General features: G+C 36.6%; 1 protein-coding gene across 1 annotated transcript; it reads right to left on the reverse strand.

The window, feature by feature from the left end:
- Positions 1 to 21558: 21558 nt before the first annotated feature.
- Positions 21559 to 22305, reverse strand: LOC131151523 (uncharacterized). Its single transcript, XM_058102764.1, has 2 exons — positions 22251 to 22305; positions 21559 to 22193 (listed from the first exon to the last, which is right to left on the reverse strand). The coding sequence occupies exons 1-2, from the start codon at positions 22303 to 22305 to the stop codon at positions 21559 to 21561; spliced, it is 690 nt and encodes a 229-aa protein (XP_057958747.1).
- Positions 22306 to 27058: the final 4753 nt, after the last annotated feature.

Genomic DNA, 27058 nt, shown 5'->3' on the forward strand with positions numbered 1-27058 from the left:
TGTGTAGAAAATCTCCCCTAAAACACCGTAGCAGTTTCCAATCATTGAATCAAGTGAAGAATGACAAGAAATCGAAGAGAGAAGGCGAGGAGCACCATATTTAGAGAGAGAAAATGAAGAATTAAAGTTGCTTAATGAATAAGAAACAAAAAATTCAATTTATTCTCAGCCACCTTCATCGATGAGATGACATCTTCATCGATGAACTACTGAAGAACATTCGTCGACGAAAGAAGGACTTCGTCGACGAACCTAAATTCTGAAATTCCTGTCGTTCGGGATCTCTTCATTGACGACGCCTAAACTTCGTCGATGAACTACTGAAGGACCTTCATAGACAAAAACAAGGATTCGTCGACGAAGTCTATGGTTACACTTTTTAATATTTTCCCTTCCTTCTTTTCTTTATCATTTTCCATAAACTAATTTCTCGGGTCTCTACAGGAGAAGATACTAAGAAAGAAAGAGATAAGAGGCAAGAGGCATAAAAGATCTGAAACTTGTATAGCACTAGCCTATTGTATGATGTTAGTTAAATTGAGTAGGAGATACCCTTACAATGACCACTACACGTATTCATACCCTCCTAAGGTCAAATTTACATTGAGGAAGGTTCTAAAACATTTAAAACCTAATCATAAATTGGAATCGTTTCATAATATTAAAAGTTCAATTTATTATAGTTGACATGTTTGTCCATGTTTATTCGTCTTATTGCATAATGATGGATGACCTTCGTCGGATGACTTAGGCGACCATCATCGCTAAATATGATAGACAAACTTTGGTTGATGACTCATGCAATTATCGTCGCCTATTGACTATGTGTTCTTTGTTATTCAAGTAGTTACTTACAACTTTTGTGTCGCTTAGGCAATAAGCAACTTCATCCCTTAGGTGATTTGTATCTCGTCTATAGTACTTGACTTATGTTTCTTTTAAGAAATTCTCTCTTAGGACCAGAGGAACCCATGGATGGGCTTGATACACAAGAATGAACACCAACTTGATCCAAAATCTTAAGCCTATTGGGTCTTGGACCCAACCATATATATAAGCACCCATTATCCACTCAAATTTTTTAATGTGGGATAAACTCACAAGTGGAATTCTTAATAATCTCTCCCTCACTAGTAAGTCTAATTCCCTAACAGGTTCTCAAGTGGACCTTACCGCTGGCACCTTACGTGCTTCGGATTGCATTTCACGTGCCTCCGAACCAATCCTACCTCCTACATCTTGACCCTGTTCGGATCCATCCCCAGCCTAGGTGGATCCTTATTGGTCTTCGATCACACACTTGATCCTCCAACTATTAGCACGTCAGGAGAATTAGTTTCACATCTCGACTTTTACGATGTCGCTCACTCATAATTACGAATCGTCGGATCTGATACCACTTGTTAGGACCGAAGGAGCTCATGGACGGGCTTGATATATATGGGTGAACACCAACTTGACCCAAATACTTAAGCCTATTGGATCTTGGATCCAATCATATATATAAGTATTCATCATCCACTCAAATTTTTTAATGTGAGATAAACTCACAAGTAGAATCCTCAACATTCTCCATTTAGACGCTTGGGTGACCAGTAACGTTTAATCACCTTATCTAAATGATCTTTTTTTTAATCTGATTATCTTAATTGAATGATAAATAAATGTTCTAAGGAGGTGCATAACGATGAGACAATCAAATACATGAAATTTAAATATCATCACAGTAAATTTTTATTAAAATCTTCAACATTTAATGTTTTAAACTTTTATGTTCGATGATGGGAGATGAGAGTCCCATCCTGGCATATGAGAGAGAGAGAGAGAGAGAGAGAGAGAGAGAGATGGGGCCTAGTGCAATGAAGAAAGAGTGGCATGTAGCTGAAACGCCAAAATCTCCCAGATAAGCAAGATGGCAAAAAGTTGAAAACAACAGGCATGCATTCGGACGCCCACACTCTGCTTTATGTTTTCTTGTGGCAGTGTCACCATCCATCTCATTTCTCACACACACACACATATATCTGTCTTCTTTCCAATAGACCTCTCTCTCTCTCTCTCTCTCTCTCTCTCTCTCTCTCTCTCTCTCTCTCTCTCTCTCTCTCTCTCTCTCTATATATATATATATATATATATATATATATATAATCCTTGTGTGACCACAACACTGCATACGTAGCCTCCTTCTCCATCGTAAATTTTTTTTAAATTTATGGTCTGATCAACCAACATTGTGATGTCTCTATGAAGTGACAGCCAGTATCTTTCCCTAATCCCTATTGGTTGATTTGTCAAATTAAACTGCTTTTATTAATCTACAATCTAGCCATCTCATGGTTTTGAGCCTTTACTCTTTAGACAAAGTTGTTTTTTTTTTTTTTTTGTTCAATAACTTAAGAATATTAAACTTTTAAACTTGTGTAAATTTAAACAAAATATTATATAAATTTTTTTCAAGCTTATGAAAATTTAAATTTAAATTTTAAAATTCATACTTTAGACACTATATATCTTAATTTTGTTCTTTAAATTAAATAATTTAATTTTCTTTTCGCAACTCACTATTTGAGTTAAGAATCACAAAAATTTTCTTTAAATTAAGAGTGTTTAGGGTTAAAAGTGGTTGTCAATATTACTAATTTAATAATATCACAATATTTCATCTAACTAGTATTTTCTACTACTCTCAAAGGGTTAGTTATTATTAGTGTCAGAGAAGTCCAAGGTGGGCTTAATACACATGGATGAGCACAAACTTGACCCAAAAACTTAAGTCTATTGGATTTTGGACCCAACCATATATATATAAGCACCTATCATCCACTCTATTTTTTCTAATGTGGAACAAACATACAAGTCGAATTCTCAACATTCTCCCTCTTACTTGTGAATTCTAACTGTTTCCCCCTGAACGGAAACTGTCTTCCTCATGGAAGTAAGCCGAATTCCCTAACAGTTGCTCAAGTAGGTCTTACCATTGCGCATTACGTGTTTCGAATTGCATTCAACATGCTTCCGATTCAATCCTATCTCCTACGTCTTGACCCTATTCAAATCCATCTTACAGGCTTAAATGATCCTTGTTGCCATCGATCATACATTTGATCTTTCAACTGTTAGTACATCGGGAAAATTAGCTTAATATATGACTCGACTTTTACCATGTTGCTCACCCAAAGTTATGAACCGTATACTCTAATACCACTTGTTAGTATTGGAGGAGTCCGATGTTGGACTTAATGTAACGACCTTCCTAATTTACCATATATATTTTCTTTTTCACATAATAGCATGTCAATAATCATGATAACCATAAACATAATCCACCTAGACCCGTGGGTACTAGGGAATAAACCTGTCATATATCACTAACACCCTAGTAGCGGAAAACATACATCATATACATAACAAACCAACCATCCAAATACAATACCAGAGTTTTACAAACCCATTATATAAATATACACACATTCCAAAATGATCATAAAGTTTCCTAGAGTCACTATCCAAAAACTCATTTGACCCTAGCATAGCAACTTACCCTTCTGGCAGGGTAGATCGGGCGACCACTAACGCTGCGGAGCTCTATCCGCTCCTCTACCTGGATTCCTTGAAATATTTTAGAGTTGGGGTGAGACACCTCTCAGTAAGGGAAATAAAATAATATCAGTGTGTGGCAATATGAGTATTTTTATGTGTCATAAGCATATACTGTATATAAATCGTATCTGTGAAAGTTGTCTAATAATTTACTAAATAAATATATTTAAAAGTAACATACATGTCATACTATATCTCTGTACGTGTAAATCATCTTATACTACTGTATAATACGTGAAATAAATCTCATAATGGATAGCTAGTTGGTGTCATGTATTACCCCCACATGACTGGGTTGTGCGGCTTGAAAGTAGGACCTAACAATGGTTGGCCGACCATGTTAGATGAAAAACTCTGATCTGTAAGTACCATGGGTCTGCCCCAACTGGTCTGGACTACCAGGGAACATCTCCAAACTACACTGAAACCACATCGACTGTCACCTTACCACACTTTGATCGTGTGGTTGCACTATCATAATTTGAATATATATAGTTACTGTATCGTACTCTTGAAAACTGAACTAAATTAAGTCATTCGGGTTCTGATATCACATACTATGTTTCATATGCTGAACATAACTGTTTCATCATAATATCTGACATAATAATAATTTCATGAAAATAGCATATCATACATCATGGCCCAAATAGCATATCATACATCATGGCCCTTACGCTTGCATATCATATTATATAAATTATGGACCTTGCACCATTTCACATAAATTACGGCCCTTGCGCCATATCATATAAATTATGGCCATTGTGCTAACATATCATAAATTACGACCCTTGCACCGTGGCATTATAATATACTTTAAACATATTTCTATATTGTTTTTAACAATTTCCCAAAACAGTGATAGCATGTTTATTCTAAAAATATAGTATTTTTCCATTACATAAAATCATAAAATTCTACGCCTATGCCACACAAAAGTAAATCATGTTCTACTCATAAAATCTGCACTGAAATCATTTTCCCTGATTAAATGTATTAAAACAATCTCCTGTTAACATCAGTAAATTTTCCAAGCATAATTCTATGCTATACATAATTTCCTGAAATTAAATGCTGTAAAATAGTAAATATTTTCATGAAAAATACTAACTTAATTTATTCCCTTACTTGGTTTCTTGAACTACGCTTACAGGAATCCCAAACTGATGCCTACGGCGCTCACTCGAATCTTGAATCAAAAGTCTCAATTCCATTAAATTAACCCTAAATAAAAAACTATTTTAATATTTCCTAAGTTCATAAATTTCAAATAAATAATTATACCTTCAAATATAACCAATTTACTTAATTCCTCAAATCCAACTCTCACTTTGGAATGGTGCTTAGGAAACCCAAATTGAAAATTTACTCAAGTCAAAATAACGACAATCGCGATTAGGATCTCGTGGTGGTGCCCGATCGTCGATTTGACTGAAGATTTAGGGAGAAATTGAGAAAATAGGGAAAGAATGGTGCTTACGCCACTCCTATGACAAATCCACTCCGATAAAAATGTCGGTGGCGGAATTAGAAACCCAACGGTATTTTCAATTTTTCGATTGACCAAATATTTATCGAGAGAGAGAGAGAGAGAGAGAGAGAGAGAGAGAGAGAGAGAGGCGTTCTGCTTATCCTGAGATTTGATATGAATATATATATATATATATATATATATATATATCACTTAATTCAAAATTTTTTTCATATCATTTATTTAATTACTTTAATTAAATTATTAATTAATTAATTAATTTATTATTTTTAAATTAATTAATTAATTAATTTTTTTAATTAACTTTATTATTATTATGATTATTATTATTTAAATCACTATATCCTCCTATAATAATTATTTTTGGGGCATTACACTTACTACACATGAGTGAGTATCAATTTGACCTAAAAACTCAAGTCTATTGGGTCTTGAGCCCAACCATTTATATAAACATCCATGGCCATCATCCACTCTATTTTTTTCCAATGTAAGATAAACTTATAAATAGAATTCTTCATAGTTATTAATAATTTCTATATATTGAAAAAGCTTCCTATCATTCTAAAGTTTCTTTATAAGGACTTGAATTTTGCCTCTCATTTTGGCTGTGGCGGATCCAAGGAAAAAAGGAATGAGGCAACTATTCTCACTTGGGGTATGCAAATGGTTATTCAACCAAATTCGATTAATTAACTAAATTAACCAAAATTTTCAGTTTACAATAATCTCTAACAGAACAGACTGAATTAGGTGTTGTAACCGAACCATACCTGATTGAGCCAACTTTTCAAGCAATTTGGTTAATTGAATTTGACTGAAATAATTTAAAATTAATTATAAAAATAAAATATGATTACAAATTTTAAAATTAATGTTTACTCTTTCTTTTAATTGTAAAAGCTAAATTAGGAGAATAACATTGATTTAATAAATAAATTAATAAAATGGAACAATTATATAATCTATAGTATATCAGTCATATTTAATAGTACTAATTTATATTTAATTTTTAATTAATTAGTAATTCGGGTAATTCGGTTAATCGAATTAAAACTTCCCATACCTGAACCGAAAATCGAATATCCGAAATTATCCAAATCTATAACCGAACTGACCAAACTCGATTAATTAAATCAATTAAACCTAAATAATGCTCATCCCTAATTCTCATTGATTTTTTTAGTGGGTATAATAATAGATTAAACAATTACCTCTCTCCTTTCTTATATTTACCATCCAAATATCACACTTGTTATTTTCCTATCAGTTTATATGATTGAGTTATATACATAATATATATATATATATATATACAGACACACACATACAAAGCAATAAGTAAATAAAAGAAAAATGATATTCGAAGGATAAGTATAACATTTATGAAGCTTTACAAGGTGGGTATTTATTAATTGTTTTTTCCAATCACAAGGAAAGTCAAGGCATAAGGACAAAAAAGTCAATTTATGAAGACACAATGCAAGAGTACTAAAACTCAAGTGGAGTATGGCGTAGAAGCGAAGGCAAAGATATCACAACTCCAACACAGGGCCTCCACATTGTCTAGCATTTAAGACATGTGCCTTAATCACATAAAAGTGAGATTATTCTCTCTATTAAATGATAAAGTTATCGAAATTTGTTTAGTACTAGTATGGCTTAGTCTTCATTTGAGAATGCTTAAAAAATACTTATACCTAGCACTTATCAATTAAAATGAATACTTCTATAAAAGAAAATAGTGTTTGACTTGCACTATTGCAATCTCTTTATTTCATTTTCTTTCTAAATTTCTTTCTCTTTTTTATTTTATTTTTCTTTCTGATTTTGGCCTTTTATTTTTGCAGGTTGAAGTACGAATCTATGAAGGCGAGGTTTTGAACTCTTCAATAAAATTCTGCAGATAAGATTCTTTCTATTTTTTTTCCTTACATTTTTTTGAGATTTGTTTTGAAAATTAGTTGAGTTTCTTTGCAATATTTTCAAAAAATTTCCAGCATTACCCCTTAAGGTGGAAACTGTGAATTTGTATAGCTGCTCTACTAACGAAGTTTCTACGTCATGTCTAAGGATATTGAATATAATATCCATGTCCCAATCATCAATGGTTGTTGCTGGATCTTTTTTCGCAATCAAGCCTTAATATCATCCTGTTATAGGGTACTCCTTCTGGACTACTTTTCTTGGATCTAAATTCTTCCTAGATCCTTCTCGCATAATTAAGAACTGTTTCCGGTTGTCATGTTGTTTGAAGCATTTCCTTGAAAGATAACTTCTTTTGCTTCTAAGGTTTCGGCTATAATCTTAGGGGCTGCCATACTGGCTTAGCATCCCAAGTAGCGATTTCTGGAAGATCTACTGACCTTCTCGGTCTGGAGGGTCCTACTCCTAGGGATTCCCCTAGAGCAGATTTCCTTTTGGATTCTGCTATGATGGGTTCCGCTTGGGCCAATTTTTTGTCATTAAGGTGTTCTACCTCATCTAGCCGTTTATTGACCTTCTCTTGAATTTTGGCTACATCGTCTCCTGTCCAACTTTATTTTAATAAGAGTTTATTCAGCTCTTTTTATGATCTCTGAATATCCTCAATCATGCTTGATAAAACTTTTGTTTCGTCTATAGCCGTGTGGGCACTCTGCACCTCTTCATAGTCTTTAGTAGTATACCTTCCTGATATGCAGCTACGAACCTGAGATGCTTGTGGATCCTCTATCCTACTAAGCTCTCTTATTTTTTCATCATAACTCTTTGCGATCTCTTTTATCTTATCTATGATAGATTTTATACTATTCATCTTTGTAGATGAATAAGATCTTGACCGTCATATTCTTTACCTAAAGTTCTGTGGAGTTGTTCTAACTGTCACTCGCACTGCCTAATTATGGATTGATAGAGACCTATCTGTTCTTCAATCTCTTTTAGGCTATTTTATAATCTTACTTTAACTCTCTTTAGGTCTATAACTATAGGGTCTAACTCAAAGTTGATTCTATAAGAAGGAAGTTTAAAATACTTTTCAAACCACACTTCTTCAATTAGAGTCTCGTAAAACCTGATACGAGATTCAGTTGTAGCCTATTGACTTTTTGAGTCTTATCCCGTTTTGATAATAACAAGTCATAAGAATCTCATTTGTGCATTTAGTATATGAACATATTTATTTTTCAGAAGGTACAAAAAATGAATGTACTATGGAAGCCATGAGGCACTCAAAGCAGACATCACATGACTCATTCGGTGACGAAGTGAAGAGCACAGAGTGAAGACATGTATTTTTTCAATTGTAATGTATTTAGATTGAATTGTACATGCATACATTACTTGATCTGATGTGAAGCTTAATGATGACCATAGATTGACTCTAGCAACTTAGGATTTCATGGAGAACCTTTTGTCTTAAAAAGTTAAATTTATACAAAAGGTATAAAATGATTTTGAAGTTAAAACATGGCAAAAACTAAATTTTCTAAAGGGCTCAATTTACCATATCAGAAGTCCGGTCGACCGAGCTTTATACAAGGATGATCTGGTAGACCGGGCTTCATGCAAGGATGATCCGATAGACCGGATCATCAGCCTGGCAGACCGAATCGCACTAAAAAGGAGATCGCCTTAGGGTTGGTCGACTAGACCTCAGGTCAGTCGATCGGAATTCTCAGATTAAAGCTATTTTGAGTAGAAAAACAACCATACAATTTAAAATATATTATTATTATATTACCCAACGGTCATATAACAACTATTTCTTGCTTTTGGCTATACATACCAAGCCCAAAATACTTGGAGACACTTTTGCCAATATCATTTAATACCCTTACACTGTTGGGCCTTTATTATACTCATGTTCTCAAATCAAGGCTCTCCTATGCTTATTTATTTGCAAAAATCATTTTGAGAAAAAAAAAACCTAACTTCTCCTACTCTTGTTTTTGAAAATACTTTTAGAGAAATCATTTAGTGCTATTGAATCTTTGAGCATTTATTATACATACTTTTCACATCAAAGATCATCTACTCATTTATTCGCAAACATCTTTTGAGAGAAATACCCAAACTCTATTGAGCTTTATTCCTATCTAGTGAGAGTGCATTAAGTTTTTTATTGTACTAACTAGTTTTTGTAGAAGCATTTCATTGTACACAAAAATCTTATTCTCATTTGTATTTTTACGATTCGGGTTTTGAATTGTGCCAAACGAGGGTATATTGTTTGGAGAGGTTGCTCCGCCTACAAGAAGTGTTGTAACGGGTATCTCCGCCCGAGTGAAGGAGTGTTCTATGAGGTGGCTCCGCCTTGGTTGAAGGAGTGGTTAATGGAAATCCTCAAGTACGTGGTTATCTTGGGACGAGAACGTAGGCGGGAATAGTCGAACCTCATAAAAATCTATATGTTTGTTTTCTCTATCCCTACTCTCATTTATTTTTCCACACTTGTATATTTAAATACTTATAGTCTTGTGATTTTTTTATTAACCCTAATCTTGAGAGTGGTTGTGTTTTAAAAATAGGCTAAAAAGTTGTCCTAGATTTTTAAATATCCAATTCACCCCCCCCCTCTCTTTGGATTACACCAAAACTCACATAGCCTTTTGATAAAATAACCCTTTTCTTACTGTCGAAGCAACATGTTGCTCCAACGGCTCTTATACCAATTTCTCTTAAGGTCAATAAAAAATAATAGTTATTTTACTATAAAATATTAGAACTATAATTAGCAATGTCAATCAACATAGTTAATTAAAATTTTAATTATAAAATATTAAAACATTAACAAAAAATGATAATACTAATATGATGAAAAATATTAAAAATTGTAATTAAAATGTCAATCAACATAAAATTAATTAAAAAATTATTAATAAAAAATATTACCAATGTTATTTTAAAACATTAATTGGAATATATTAATTGAATATTTTTAATTTTAATTAATAGTATCATTAATTTAATTTAATAATTATATATTATTTTGTTATATATTATAATATATTAGTTGTATGTTGAAAACTATTAATATTGTTTTTTAAAATTCAACCATTTAAATTAATATAATCTTTATATAAAAACATCAAACACATATAATCAACATATTCTTTTAAATATTACCAAACACCACTTACGACTTTCAACACTTTTTCAGTTCAACAATTACTATTATCCTATATTTGGAAATGCATTATCCTATATTTGGAAATGCCTTAGCTTTGGAGTTGCATCGGATTTGAATAAAATGTAATATAAAATTGTATTAAAATTTATCCAAAGCTAGCCCCCACGGGCATGGCGTGGTGGAAAGAAATCAGCACGTATGAAGGAGTATCGGGGGTTCAATTCCAAGTAGATACACTTACGGAGCCAGTGGTACATGTGGATGGTGAGAATTTACTCTGTGAGCCAGCGGAGACCGTGGATGGTGAGAATTTGCTCTGTGAGCCAGCGATGACCGTTGATGGTGAGAGTTCTCTGTGAGCAAACGGGGACCGTGGATGGTAATGGAGATGTGTCCCGAGAGTCGGGTTGGCCGAACGCCCAACTAATGCACGGAAGCCGTGTCCGCATTCCGAACTTACCTGATCAGCGAGACCTAGGGGGAGGACGCTGATTCGTAGGTTTGGTGCCGCACCAGGGGGTCTGAAGGGCTTATTGGTGGCTAGAGTTCCTATGTAATAAAAAAAAAATTATCCTAATCCATCCAAATTAAAATCCAAACTCCCAAACAATATGTTAGCATTTTACAAAATTCATTAATTTTTCATAAAAGTAATTTTTGATGAGTAGTTCTAAAGAAATGGGACATAATTATATTTTTACATTTTAGGACTTTTATCCTGTAAGTCCTTGATTCAAATTTTGAAGAGTATTAATATATATATATATATATATATATATATATATATAGAGAGAGAGAGAGAGAGAGAGAGAGAGAGAGGTAAGAGATGAATGATCTTGCCTAGCCCTGTTTGGAACAATTTGAAAAATAATTATTTATTCTGAAATGTATTTGAATTAAGTATTTGTGTCAAAAAATAGTGTTTAGTTTACACTTAAATAAATATTTATTTTAAAAGCACTTATGTATATAATTTTTTTCAAAGAAATATAAGTATTTTTTTGAATAATATTTTTGTAAAAAAAATAATTGTCTGAAAAAAATATTTATAATAGATAATATCAAATTAATTTTAGATAAATATTTTTCAGATAAATACCATTTTTTTCTTTAAAAGTAATACTTTTCTATAGGTGAACCAAGGAGCTGTAAAGAATTATGGCATGGGCCAACCAAGGAGCACAACTAAGAGTTGGGCCCTCTGGGTAATCAGTATTAGCACAGTCCTTTTGGGCGGCGGAGTGCATGTTTCAATAAGGCCCAGTATGAGCCCATAATTGTTTCTTTTGTGAATGACAAAATCCAATGGCATGGGCTAACCAAGGAGCACAACTAAGAGGTGGGCCCTGTGGGTAATCAGCATTATCGGCATTAGCAGTTCTTCTGGGCGGCGGAGTGCATGTTTCAATGAGGCCCAGTATGAGCCCATAATTGTTTCTTTTGTGAATGACAAAATCGTATTGCTGTGTTTGGAAACGTGAATTTTGGATCTTGAATTTGAATTTAGGTAAATTTGAATGAAGTTTTATATAATGTATATTATATATTTTTCAAATCCATACAAATTTAAATTCAAGTTGTTTCTCAAACATAGGGTATATTTAGAGAGAATTTGGATTTGCATTTATATTAGATTTAGATAAATTGTAATATAAATTGTATTGAAATTTATCCAAATGCACTCAAATCCAATTTTAAGATCTAAAATCCATGCACCCAAATACATCGATAGACTTTTTCTCAGCTAACTCCCTTGTTTGTCCAGTATTGCCCTCTCTCTCTCTATCTCTCATTTTAATTTTTTATTTTTTATTTTTCAAAAAAACATTTAAAATAATTTTGTCTTTTATTTTACAACATTTCTACAAAATAAATAAACAACAATAAACAATTTTGTCATTATTTGATTTTAGACATAAAATAATTAAAAAATTTCACCTTATTTTCCAATTCTCAAAATTTATATAGAAAAATTGAAAAGAAAAATTCATTATTTTTCTAAATTTCTAACTCTTACTTCGCATATGTGAGCATGATTTGGATCTTAGACTATAATTTATGTCGATATATGTCTAGAGTTTGTTCTAAATTTATACAAATCCAAATTCAAGATCCAAAATCCATGATTTTACATTTGCTTCTGAAGATAAGTTCAAGTTAGAGAGATCATTTGTGATATGATGAGTGGATGCAGAATCGGGGTACAAACCGATTCACAAAATGGAGTCTGAGCAATGTAGTGAGTAGAGAAATTATTAGGAGCTTCAAATTGGTACGCATGGTTGAAACGTTATCGGCACTAAAAAGCAATATGGTCGGCCTTGTTGCAGACCAGACAAATTGGTTGGTGCGCATTGTAGTGTTGGGAAGAATGGGAAGGGGATGGAGGTCTGCCACCACAACCATTGTAGGGGAACCAGCCTCTGCCACGACCTTGGCGTCCTCCCTGATTGGAGCCACGACCTCGCTGGTCTCTTGCAGACGAAGAGAAATGGGCTGATGGTTCGAGAGGGGTAGTGATGGGTCAATTTGCAAGGGTGAGTCAAGATTCATGGATGAGGAGAAGCTAATAGAGCTTGTGGAAGAAAACAGGGGTGGGTTTGGTGGTGATAGAGTTGACAAAGTGTTCATACGATGAACCAAACTCATTCAATAGGTATGTGACCAAATCTTTATTAGAGAGAGGATTGTCTATTGCAGCGATGGAGTCAATAAGGAGACGAACTTTGCCAACGTAATTGGAGATGGACTGATCACCTTGGGACAGATTTGTGAGTTGGAAGCGATTTTAGAATTCTTTGGCATGAGCTTGATAGGAGAACATGGACGAAATGGCAGTCCATAACTAATGGGAGGTTTTGGAGGCTAGAACATGACCTAAAATGGAGTCTGAGAGAGAGGAGAAGAGAATGCTGAGGACTAGTTGGTCGAGACGCCTCCAAGAGTGAAAATCAGGGTTCAGTGTGGGGTTAGATTGAGAAGAATTTAGAAGAAATTCAGAAGGAGGTATGCTAGTACCATCGACAAAGGCGAATAGGTTCTGTCCACGAAGGTAGGTTGAGACTTGAGCATTCCACGATAGATAATAATCTATGGATATTTTTGTGGTAAAAATGTGGGAGAAAGGCGAAGCACCAGAGAAGTGAGGGGAAGAGGAAGAAGATAAGTTGGTTGCCATTGAAGGAGGATTGGCGAGACTCGTTGTTTGGGTGCTTTATTTTGTTATATATATTTTAGAATATTTTGTAGCAAGGTAACATCAGTATCACATCACCCGTCACGTGGCAGAACATGAGCCAAAGGAGTTTGACACAGATCATTGACGTGGTAGCGATCTAGCCGTCCAAAGAAAACATAGATTGGATGCTCAAGATCGCATCACAACACTCCTTGAATGCACAGTCCTGGATGCGCCATGTGTCACCATCCATATGGTGACACAATTCCCATTTGTATATATATATATAAACCCCATTTTCCTCTCTCTCTCTCTCTCTCTCTCTCTCTCTCTCTCTGTTCTTTTTTTTATTCTTTCTGTTCTCTCCTCTCTCTTACTCTCTTTTCCAAATTGTCTATGTTTTTCTAATCCTTTTTTTTTTTGTCGGTTGATCTATGAAACCAGCCTTTGAACTCCTACAGATAAGTTTTTTTGTTTTATTTGTTTTTATTTTTTTTATTTTTTTGCATTTTTTCTGCGAATTGTTTTGAGATTTGGCTGGCTATTGTTGTGAATTTTCTTGGAGTCCAAACAGGAGAAAATGGTTTGATTGACCTATTTTAGATTAGGGTTAGGATGGGATTAGGATTTTGGTTAGGTTGTAGCTGCAATGTCATGGGCTATGTTAGGTTGGGCCTATATGTTTTGGCTTGGTTGGCTTTAGTCGAATGACTTGTGTCACGCTCCGAACCCGGTAATGGGACCCAGGGGTGAATTAGTAACCTAACATGTCACTGTATCATACAAATCACCAATGATACAATACCCAATAAATAAGGGTTTGAGCCTGTGGGGTTCCCAAACACCCTATACACATTCATATACATAGCAAATAGGCAGCCGAAATAGCTCTTTCTATACAAACATTGTACCATACCAGAGTCTACATAGAAGGAGTCTAGGCTCTATAATACAAAACATAAACCCGAGTGTCAACCACAACCCCAAAAATGACAACCCGATAAAGTCCTAGCACTCACACAAGCGCTATCCGCAGTATACCGACCACTACACTCCCAACACAAGGACGCTAGTTCTGGTTACTCGAATGACCTGAAAAATATGTACGTACAGTAGTGGTGAGACACATCTCAGTAAGGCAGATCCAGGTTATATTGGTGTGTAGCACATGAGTGTTATCATGACATGAAACATACACAGTTAAAACAGTTCCAGTATTTTCACAAAACAAGCAATACAATCTGGTGTGGTCACACCCTTCGGCCGAAGCCGGGCTGTTTGGTGGCATTTCACACCCTTCGGCAAAAGCCGGCGATCTGCTGATATCTCACACCCTTCGGTAAAAGCCGGCAATCTAGTGATATTTCACACCCTTCGGCAAAAGTCGATGTCCCTGGTAACCTGGCATAGCATCAGCCTACAATGTTGAACCGATGCAGATCTGGTGCTTTCACACCCTTCGGTAAAAACTGGCCAATCTAGTGGTATTGCGCACTCTTCGACAAAAGTCGGATTTCAAACCTGGAACAATTTAGAACCCCGTTCTTGTTTTCTTTCAGCAAAACACAACTCATGCATGTTCATATAACAAACCAATCCACACTCATTTGGTAATCTCAACAATCACGATTTTCAAAATACAGTTTATAACGAGTCAAGACCCGGCCATCTCCATAACACAATATATATCACAATATATCCACAATTTTCCAACAAACTAGAGATGCAACCCAAAGTCCCTTTTTTCCTAAAACTGTAATATGCAAAACCTATAATTTTACCCTTTAGATCCCCCTAAATGAGTAGCCAAAACACACACAAAACCGTGAACCACAGCTCTACCAAGTCTGATTTCGAAAATAACCAACATAAACAGAATCCCCTTACCTTTCTCCGAAAATCCAATCTCGAACTCTACGGCTCCTAAACAGCGAACCGAGTTCTCAAAACCTATAAATCACAGTACATAATATACTCATAATTTCATTCCTTACAAAACTACCAGAACGGAAATGAAAACTGAGCCTTACCTCAATTTTGAGCCAAAACTCGAAAATGCTAGAAACAAAGATCTATTCCATAAATCTCGAAGATAATCCTTCCCCGATCCTCGTGGTAACGTTGGATCGACGATTCCAACAACGTACGACAAAGAAATCTAGAGAGAGAGAGAGAGAGAGAGAGAGAGAGAGAGAGAGAGAGAGAGCTGAGATTTTCGATTTCCCGAAACCTCTCGGCTTCTCCTCGTCGACGAGCACCTGAAAGTCATCGCTAGATAGCATAAGGCCTTTGTAGATGAACTCTGGCTTCGTCGACGAAGCTTGTTTAAATTATTACCTTGCCCTTTCCCTTATTTATTTATTCTGAATCTCACAGATCGGGTTCTTACAACCTCCCCTCCTTACAAAAATTTCGTCATCGAAATTTGTAATCTCTCATTCACGAACTCATTCATACACTCAAACACACACTCAACTCTAGAAAGAACTAGCGGCTATTACAATGAAGCCCCGTCACAATACATATATACCCTCACTTATGGCGTTGGAATACCATGGTTACATACATAAACTGTCTTAGGAGTTCACAATAACACACACTCCCTAAGACTAACCACCTATTCCATACAAAGTAGGCTAATACACATACGCAGAACAACTGTGGATACTTTTGGCATATCTCTGCTTCTAATTCCCATGAAACTTCTTCAACCTCATGATTCTGCCACAATACCTTCACCAACGGTATGTCCTTGGTACGTAACTTCTGAACTTTACGGTCCAGAATCTGAACGGGTACCTCCTCGTACGCTAAAGTATCCCCAATTTCCAAGTCCTTGTAACTAATAACATGCGATGGATCTAGCACGTACCTCCTCAACATGGATATGAGAAACACATTATGGATCCTCGAGAGTGCTGGAGGTAGTGCAATCCTGTAGGCTACCGGACCCACTCGCTCAAGAACCTTGAATGGTCCGATATACCTCGGGCTCAGCTTGCCTTTCTTCCCAAATCTCATCACCCCTTTCATCGGAGCGATTTTCAGAAATACCTTACCCCCCCTCCCCCACCTCAAATTCCAATTCACGGTGGCGAACATCTGCGTAACTCTTCTGCCAACTCTGAACCGATTTAATCCTACCCCGGATCAAACCCACCTTCTCAGACGCCTGCTGCACGAGTTCAGGTCCTAACACCTGACGTTCACCAACCTCATCCCAATATAGAGGAGATCGATACCTCCGACCATACAGAGCCTCAAACGGTGCCATCCCGATACTAGCCAGGAAGCTATTGTTATAGGCAAATTCTACTAGTGGCAGAAACTGCTTCCAACCACCACCAAAGTTTAACACACAAGCCCGTAACATATCCTCCAAGATCTGTATTGTTCTCTCCGACTGTCCATCAGTCTAGGGGTGGAACGTTGTATTGAAAGTAAGCTTCGTCCCCAGTGCATCCTGCAAGCTCTTATAGAAACGAGAGGTAAACCTCGGGTCTCGATCTGACATAATGGACACCAACACCCCACGCATTCTAACTATCTCCTGCACATATAGGTTTGCTACCCTACTCAAAGGGTAGCTAACCTTCATCGGTGTGAAATGAGCAGATTTCATCAATCTATCCACAATCACCCAAATGACATACTGTTCGTGAAGTGCTGGAGGCAATCCGGTCACAAAATCCATGGAAATATGCTCTCATTTCGATTTCGAAATAGCTAAGGACTGTAACGGACCTACCGACCTCTGATGTTCAGCTTTCACCCGCTGACATGTCAAACACTGTTCCACGAACTAAGCGATTTGCTTTTTCATACCATTCCACTAGAAGGTCTCGTGCAAGTTCTGATACATCTTCGTGCTGCTAGGATGTATCGTATACAAAGAACAATGCGCTTCCTCCAAAATTGTCCTTATGATTTCGTCATCATTTGGGACACACAGCCTGATTCCAAATCTCAACACACCTCCCTCAGAGATGTTAAAGTCCACATCCAGCCCCTGCTGCACTTTCTCCACAGTCTCAACTAACTTCGCATCACTAGCCTGCGTAGCTTTAATACACTCAAACAAAGTCAACTGGACCACCAAGCTAGCAATGACAACCTGATGATCACCGGCCACCAACTCTATGCCAAGGCTTTCCAGATCCCATCTGATATGATGCTGAGCTACAAGCACGGATACTGCCACATGCTCTGACTTTCGACTCAAAGCATCAGCCACCACATTCGCTTTCCCTGGGTGATAGCTGATGGTGCAATCGTAGTCCTTGATCAGCTCAAGCCACCGTCTCTACCCCATATTCAACTCTTTCTACGTGAAAACGTACCTGAGGCTTTTGTGGTCAGTGAAAATCTTGTACTGCACACTATACAAGTAGTGTCGCCAAATCTTCAGAGCATAAACTACTGCAGCTAATTCCAGATTATGCGTAGGGTAATTCTTCTCATATTCCTTAAGTTTCTGAGAAGCATACACTATTACCTTACCCTTGCATAAGAACACATGCCAAACCCTTCAGAGACGCGTCGTTATAGATCACAAAACCGCCATCCCCCGAAGGAATGGTCAATTTTGGAGCAGTAACCAGACGATGCTTCAACTCCTAAAAACACTACTTGCAATCCTCTGTCCAATCAAACTTCACCCCCTTCCTGGTCAATCATATCAGAGGCCTAGACAACTTAAAAGAATCCCTCCACAAACCGACGATAGTAGCCCGCCAGTCCCAGAAAACTCTGAACCTCTTGAACACACTTCGATCTCACCCAGTCGACCACAACTTCAATCTTGTTAGGATCAACTGAGATACTACCCTTAGATACCACATGGCCTAAAAATGCGACCTGATTTAACCAGAACTCACACTTCTTCAACTTGGCATACAACTTCCTTTCCCACAGAATCTATAGTACCAACCTCAGATGGTTTTCATGCTCTTCCGAACTCCTCGAATATACCATAATGTCGTCAATGAACACCACTACAAACTGGTCCAAGTACTCATGAAAAATCCTAATCATTAGATCCATTAATACTTCCGAAGCATTCGTCAACCCAAAAGGCATGACTAAGAACTCATAATTCTCATATCTAGTTCGGAAAGTAGTCTTCGCAAGATCTTCAAATCAAACCCTCACCTGATGATACCCTGACCATAGGTCGATCTTCGAAAAGACCTGCATCCTCTACAGCTGGCCAAAGAGATCATCAATACGAGGCAAAAGGTAACGATTCTTCACCGTCGCCTTGTTGATCTCACAGTAATCAATACAAATACGCATCGACCCATCCTTCTTCTTCAAAAACAAAACTGGAGCTCCTCAGGGTGAAACACTAGGTTGGATTAAGCCCTTGTCCAATAATTCTTGAAATTGCTCCTTCAACTTCTAAAGTTTTGCTGGAGTCATCCGGTACGGAGCTTTAGAGATCGGTGTCTTGCTAGGCAACAACTCTATCGCAAACTCCACCTCACGATCCGGAGGTAAATCGAGTAAGTCTTCTGGAAACACGTCCGAGAATTCACTAACCACTCAAATATCCTCGAGCCTCAATTCATCCTGCGGTGGTTCCTTCACACAAGTTAGGTACCCCTAACATCCGTCCAAGAGTAGCCTCCTTGCCTATAATGCTGATAGAATCTGTGGAGTTGAACGCACACACGATCCCACAAACTTGTACTCCTGCTCCCTAGGAGGTCTGAATACCACCACCTTTCCACAACAGTCGATTACAGCATAACTGGAGAATAATCAATCCATCCTTAGTATGACATCAAACCCCGACATATCGTATACTGCAAGATTCGCTGGTAGCAACTTTCCCTGAATTACCATTGGGCAATCTTCTAACATCCTCCTACATAATGATACACTCCTAGATGGTGTAACTACATACAATTCTTCATTCATGACTCGGGTCTTAACCCTGCACAGTTTTACAAAGTTAGCAGAAATAAAGGAATGGGTCGCACCCGAATCGAATAAAACCACAATTCTATTTAAAAACAACATCATAGTACCTGTCACCACATTCCCAAGTGAGTATACCCTTGCCGGAGCTGTGTTCGTCTGGTAAGTTTCCCGGGATGCCTAATTACTCCCCCAATTCTGACTCAAATTGAGCGTACCCCTCTTTGGTGCGTGACAATCCCGAGCCATGTGGCCTGATTGGCCACAGTTGTAGCAGTTACCCACAAACGGCTGACATTCACCGCCATGCCACTAATGGCACCTCATACAACGATCACGCACTACAAAAAAAAATCAAGGTATTAGTGACGATTTTAAAATAGTTGCTATATGTACCGTTACTACTAACTTTTAGTGACGAATTAAATATTTAGTCACTAATAATGGAGTATTAGTGACGGATCATAATTGTCACTAAAATCCTTGTCGCGACGTTCCGGGAGCGCGTGTGCCCCGGGCGGTGAAATAAAAAGTCATTGGTTTAAATTTTTATGGAAAAACATGGAATGTCGGAGTCGCCACTAACCTTTTAGTGTGGTTAGAACACATGATTACTGCCCCGTTAGGGGTAGAATCGGTCTACGTTACCAGAATTAGGCTCGGGAGTTCGGTTACACGAGGGGAAGGTACAAGCACCCCCTACGTGCCCATTCTTACGAACGGTACCTAATTAATTTGAAATTATCCCTAATTTAATCTAATAAGTCTTTAAATTACTCCTTTTTATGAATTTATAAATATACATGAAAAATAAATAAATAAATAAATATATACATATATATATTCCCTCAGAGCTTAGGGTACGTGATGCCCAAAGGCTCATACCCCCGCAATAAAATCATAGGGATCATAAAAATAATATATATATATATATATATATAATAAAATAGAATAATAATAATCATTATAATAATGAACATAATAATAACAATAATAATAATAATAATAATAAATAACAATAGTAAAAATAATAATAATGGTACTAATGATAATAATAATAATAATATTAATATTAATAGTAGTAATCCCATGATGACAATAATAAATAATATTAATACGCACATATTAACAATAAATACATATTCTAAATATCATAATGGTAACATAATAATTTCACACATGATAATAATAATAATACACTATAAATAAAAGGTAATAATAATAATCTTCCTAATGGTACACACCCCTAATATCCTATAAATACCTTTACACCCATATGGAAATAATTGATAAAAGAAATAAACCAAATTTCAAATTAAAACATGGAAACCTATGCACAAGTAAAGAAATAATGAAATTATGGAAAAAAGGCATTGCTGAAAATAATATATACCAATACAAAATGGTTGTCAAAATTAATACACAACCTTAACTATACAAATATTAAATATAAAGTGAGTACAATAATGACCAAAAACCCTAAGTACATAATTTATATGGAAACAATTTCAACCCTAAAAGTATACAAAGATACTATGAAGTGATCAAAACCCTAATAAATATGAATATGACATAATCCAAACTCTAAAAAAAAAAAAAAATCTAAACCCTGATAATGTGAAATACTTAAAATCCTATTAAATATAAACGTTGAATAATCAAAACCCTAACGATACTACTACATGATAATGAACCATAGTATATACAACACAAAATAATAAATCATAATATTATATAAATATGTACAATGACAAACCATAATAGATATGAATATGTATATATGATAATAAAACAATATGAAACAATGAGCCTTAATATTACATGATAATACAAAACACATGTAATAATAAAAGCATATCATAAGAAAAAAAAATATAAACATGCTGATAATATAATATTAGATAGTAAACCATAATATTACATATTTAAAAAAAAGATGACAAGAAAATTCAAATATTGACACTTGAGACCCGATCAAACAAAAAGGAATCCTACAAAAACAAAATAAACCAATTAGTATTTATAATAAATATGACAAAAATCTAAACATGGATATTAAATACTAATATTACAACATTAAAATCCTACAATAATAATATTAATTATTTAATATACATAATAAATACGACAAAGATATAAACGTCCCTAAAATAAAATAAAAAAAAATCAATACGTGTGTGTGCACTGTGTGTGCACAGTGTATGGGTGTGAGTGTGTGCGTGTGTGTGTACAGGAGATTGCAGCGGGTACTTACTGAGGGACTCGCCGGGGAGATCTGCAGAGGCTGTCGGAGTGGGATTGGCTCGTCGAAGATGCTGGTCGGAAGGCTAGCTGGCTTGTCTGGAGTGTACAGTGGTGGGTGCAGAGGGCTGGCACTGGAGACGCTAGTCGGCGGTGTGTGGAGATGGCTGCTGTCTGTCGGGTGTCCTGCGTCTGAGCTTGGAGGATGGTGGTGGTCGTGGAGCTCGTGGCCGAGGATGATGGACCTGGTTGTGGTCGTGGAGGCTTGCGGCTAGTCGCAGCAGACTCAGTGGTTGCAGGGGGAAGTGTGGTGGCAGAGTTGTAGAGGAAAGCCTCGGGTGTTGCTGGTGGTCGCTGCTGCTGGCGGCATGAAGAGGATGGGGTTGTTGGGTTGGCAGCAGATGGCTGGAATGGTGGCCTCGGTTGTGGCTTCTGGCTAGTAGCCGGAGGTGAGTTGCAGAGGGAGGTCTCGGCAGTGGTTGCTGCAGTTCGGAGAGAACCAAAACAGGGGTGGATGGAGTATGGAGCAGGAAGCGAAAGTACTGGGAGGTTTTGCCGCCGGGGCTCGTGGCTGGAGTTGCTGCTGTGTGGTCGGGACTGTGGAGGAGGCGGCGGTGATGGTTGCTGAGAAGAGGATGGATGGCCTGAGAAGAAGAAGAAGCAGAAGGAAAGAAACAGATTTTTTTTTCACTGTGCGCTACCCCCGGCTGTGTTGTGCAGTGCCGCGCCCCCCTTTGGCTGTCCCCTCTTTGCCATTATTTAAAAAAATCTCAAAAACCCTAAAACAACTTCCCTTTTTTGATTTTCTTTTTCTTTTTTTTTTTTATTTTATTCTTATGGTAATAATGAAAAAGGAAATAATAATAATAATAATAATAATTATCATAATAATATAAGTATCCATAAGATAATAATAATAAAAATAATACTACTATTAATAGTAAATAATAATAAATAATTATGGTAAGAATAAAAATAATAAAGATATTATTAGTAAAATAATAATAATAATAATAATAATAATAATAATAATAATAATAATAATAAAAATAGAGTAATAATACAAAAAGTAATAATAATAATAATAATAATATATCAAAAATAATAACAATAAAATAAATGGAAAACAAAAATAATTATAGTAAAGTAAAAATAAAATAAAGATAATAAAAGTACTAGTAATAATAATAAAAATGAAAAAAAAATAATAATGATAAAAATACTAGCAAAATAATAGTAAAGTACTAATAATATAGGAAAATAATAATAATAATAATAATAATAATAATAAATAAATAAATAAATAAATAAAATTAGAAAATATACCCAAAATAATAGTAAGGTAACACTAATTATAATACTAGTAATGAACAATAATAAATAATACAAATAATTATAAGAAAATAATAATAATAAAAATAAGGTAATAATAATAATAATATAATGAGAAGGGACTCCTTTGTTCTATTTGGTTAGGGCAAAAATAGGGTGTCTACAGCTGCCCCTCTTTGTAGGCATAGTTGCTTCAATGTAACGATAAGAACTCTCCTACGTTTTTGTAGCAACAAGCCTGCAAAGATAAAAGACACCTATTTTAGCCAAGCAATTCAACTCTTTATAACTTTTCAGGTTAATCAAGAGTTGTTGATTTCTGCCAACCAGAGACGATCCGCGCTGAATGTAAGAATTCAGGTTGAGGTACACAGGGATGGCTTGCTGCGAATGTAAGAATCCGAGCCGTAGGGACACGATGATCCAGCCAAGGGACACAATGATGGCTTGCTTCGAATGTAAGAATCCGAGCCGTAGGGATACGATGATCTAGCCATGGGACACAATGATGGCTTGCTTTGAATGTAAGAATCCAAGCCGTAAGGACACGATGATCCAGCCATGGGAATGATGGCTTGCTGCGAATGTAAGAATCCGAGCCGTAGGGACACGATGATCCAGCCATGGGACACAATGATGGCTTGCTTCGAATGTAAGAATCCGAGCCGTAGGGACACGTTGATCCAGCCATGGGACACAATGATGGCTTCCTTCGAATGTAAGAATCCGAGCCGTAGGGACACCATGATCCAACCATGGGACACAATGATGGCTTGCTTCGAATGTAAGAATCCGAGCCGTAGGGACACGATGATCCAGCCATGGGACACAATGATGGCTTGCTTCGAATGTAAGAACCCGAGCCGTAGGGACACCATGATCCAGCCATGGGACACAATGATGGCTTGCTTCGAATGTAAGAATCCGAGCCGTAGGGACATGATGATCCAGCCATGGGACACAATGATGGCTTGCTTCGAATGTAAGAATCCGAGCCGTAGGGACACGATGATCCAGCCATGGGACACAATGATGGCTTGCTTCGAATGTAAGAATCCGAGCCGTAGGGACACGATGATCTAGCCATGGGACACAATGATGGCTTGCTTCGAATGTAAGAATCCGAGCCGTAGGGACACGATGATCCAGCCATGGGACACAATGATGGCTTGCTTCGAATGTAAAAATCCGAGGCGTAGGGACACGATGATCCAGCCATGGGACACAATGATGGCTTCCTTCGAATGTAAGAATCCGAGCCGTAGGGACACGATGATCCAGCCATGGGACACAATGATGGCTTGCTTCGAATGTAAGAATCCGAGCCATAGGGACACAATGATCCAGCCATGGGACACAATGATCCAGCCATGGGACACAATGATGGCTTGCTTCGAATGTAAGAATCCGAGCCGTAGGGACACGATGATCCAGCCATGGGACACAATGATGGCTTGCTTCGAATGTAAGAATCCGAGCCGTAGGGACACGATGATCCAGCCATGGGACACAATGATGGCTTGCTTCGAATGTAAGAATCCAAGCCGTAGGGACACAATGATGGCTTGCTTCGAATGTAAGAATCCGAGCCGTAGGGATACGATGATCTAGCCATGGGACACAATGATGGCTTGCTTCGAATGTAAGAATCCGAGTCGTAGGGACACGATGATCCAACCATGGGACACAATGATGGCTTGCTTCGAATGTAAGAATCCGAGCCGTAGGGACACGATGATCCAAGCCACCTCAACCAATAACAACGTATGAAAGCAAAGTTTGGAAAGTTGTTACTCTATTTGGAAAATGCACTAAAGGGTAACGTCTGAATGTCAATGAATGAATCCCCTATCTTTGGGATTTTGTTGCCCTAGTTCAAAATAAATCAACGTGTGTCTGAGGTCAACTTGCCCTAGTTTTCCAAGTAAATCAATGTGTGCTTGGGGTCAGTTACCCCAATACAACTGAACCTCTCCATCAAGGATGTTAAATAATCATTTGAAAGCTCAAGACAAGTGTGAAGGGTGCTCTATTGCTGCTTGTGATGCTTGAATGCAATTATATGCTGCTATATGTATGCATGTTGCTAACTTATAATGCAGTGATATGTTGCTATTAATATGCATGTTACTAACTTGTGATTATATGTATGCATTTTTATTTTTTGTGTAATGTATGAAACGCACAATGGCGATGCATGAGATGTATGGTAATGCGTGAAATGCATGACAATGCATAAGATGCATGGTAATACATGAAATGCATGACAATGCATGAAATGTGTGGTAATGTGTGAAATATAGGGTAATGCTGAAATGCATGACAATGCATGTATGGTAATACATGAAATGTAAGTGCTGCATACAATGGATGATAATGCATGAAATGTAGATAATGCATGTAATGCATGAGATGAATGGTAATGCATGGAATGCATGGCAATATATGAAATCTAGGTAATGCATGAAATGTATGACAATGCATGAAATTTGGGGTAATGCATGACAATGCATGAATCTTTTCTCCCAATGCACTTATGGTCAATAACCTCATCTTTGGTCTCCACATGAAACTCGCCATATTTGAATGGATCTGTAACTGATCTTGACTTAATCTTCTTTATTCATCCAGTCATGAAAGTGATTGACTCAGCTCAAAAATCACAAAATCTGCTCCAGTTGAATGGACCTACAGCCGATCTTGACTCTGATTTCCTATTCCAATCCGATAAGAAAGTGCTTGAATGGGACCTACTGAGACTCAACTCGGAATTTGCCCCAGTTAAATTCATCTGCCACCGATCTTGACTCTATTATTGGATTCCTTTTGAACTTGACATAACATTTGCCCCAGTTTGACTGCTCTTTCTCCACAAGGATCTTCTTTATAGAAATTTCTAGTGATTTTGAAACTCTTTGACTATCCATCCTCTTTTAATGCTCTAAAGAATAAGAAGGGTTCCTTTTTTTTTTTTTTTTGTGATTTTAAGGAACGAGACATGATTATGCAACTATGACATCAACTTGCTAAATCAAAAGGCCATCCGCACAAAATAAATGTTTTACCATGTTTCAATGCTATCATAGGGAAAAATTCATACCAGTATTCAAAAGTCATGTAACGTTAATTTCCCAACCTAGATGACTGTCCTTCTCGTCAACTGCCCCAGTTTCATCAACCCATGCTTTGATCTCAAGATGGTCTTTAAGACTCGGGACGAAACATAGGATTAGGGATGTAGGATTTCAGAATAAAAGGAAAACTAAGGCTCAACAATACCACCCCAAATAATGTTTTATGCCCTTAGTTCGAGTTAAGGCGTTTTGTAAGATGTTGACCGAACTTGTTATTTAAACAAGCTGCCTACGTACCTTTTCAGGATCAGGTCATTACGTAGTTCAGACTCAGTATTGAGTCTGACAAATCATTAGAGACAACAATGTATACCAATCTGGTCAGGACTTTCATTTGGACCGTAATGTAGGCTAAGGATATGGGTTAAAGAAGAAAGGAATTACATAAGGCGCAAAATTATCAATTTCATCAAGGGTAATTTGGTCAAAGATCACATATGTAGTAAGTTCCTTATTCTCTTTCTTCTTCCTCCTGCTTTTCTTTTTCTTTTCTTTCCCTTTTAATCTTCTTTTCCTTCTTTTACTGCAACTTTCACTTTTCCTTTTATAAAGGAATCTTGTTTTCATTTTCATTTGAACTTCAATTGGGACCAATCTTTTAAAAACTGCCCCAGTGTGGGGTGTGATCCTTCAACAGGTTAATCAAGGAATGAATTTTTCAGGCTCAAAAGGGTTATCAAGGGATTTCTTCTTTTACTTTCTTTTGGATAGCAGAAAAATGGCCTGCCATCATTTTGGTAATGACTATTGTCTCAAATGATTTGCCAAACACTAAGGGACCCAAACCCAGGTTGGATTTTTGGTGATCTGACTTTTAAGAGAAAGTTGGTTTAACATTCAGGCTCAACTTGGTTAACAAATGGTAAATCATTGTTTAGGTTCTTTTAGGGATAACTGGTCGGCCAAAGAGGGTCATCCATCATTTGATCAAAACATGAGTGATTAATTAATAGGAAATTATTAAAACAGCATAGCCGCTTCGTTGAATTCCTTGGAAAGTAAGATACTTCTTCATAACGTCTGAATTCAATGATTGTTTCATC

The sequence above is a fragment of the Malania oleifera genome, chromosome 3 (assembly GCF_029873635.1).
Source record: "Malania oleifera isolate guangnan ecotype guangnan chromosome 3, ASM2987363v1, whole genome shotgun sequence".
In the NCBI taxonomy this organism is placed as follows: domain Eukaryota; kingdom Viridiplantae; phylum Streptophyta; class Magnoliopsida; order Santalales; family Ximeniaceae; genus Malania; species Malania oleifera.

Bases quoted from the DNA above. Each gene is read 5' to 3' on its own strand.
- LOC131151523 (XM_058102764.1), bottom strand. From the start codon at position 22,305: ATGGCAAAGAGGGGACAGCCAAAGGGGGGCGCGGCACTGCACAACACA. The intron at 22,194-22,250 runs GTAGCGCACAGT...TCTTCTTCTCAG, and splicing joins ACTGCACAACACAGCCGGGG to GCCATCCATCCTCTTCTCAG.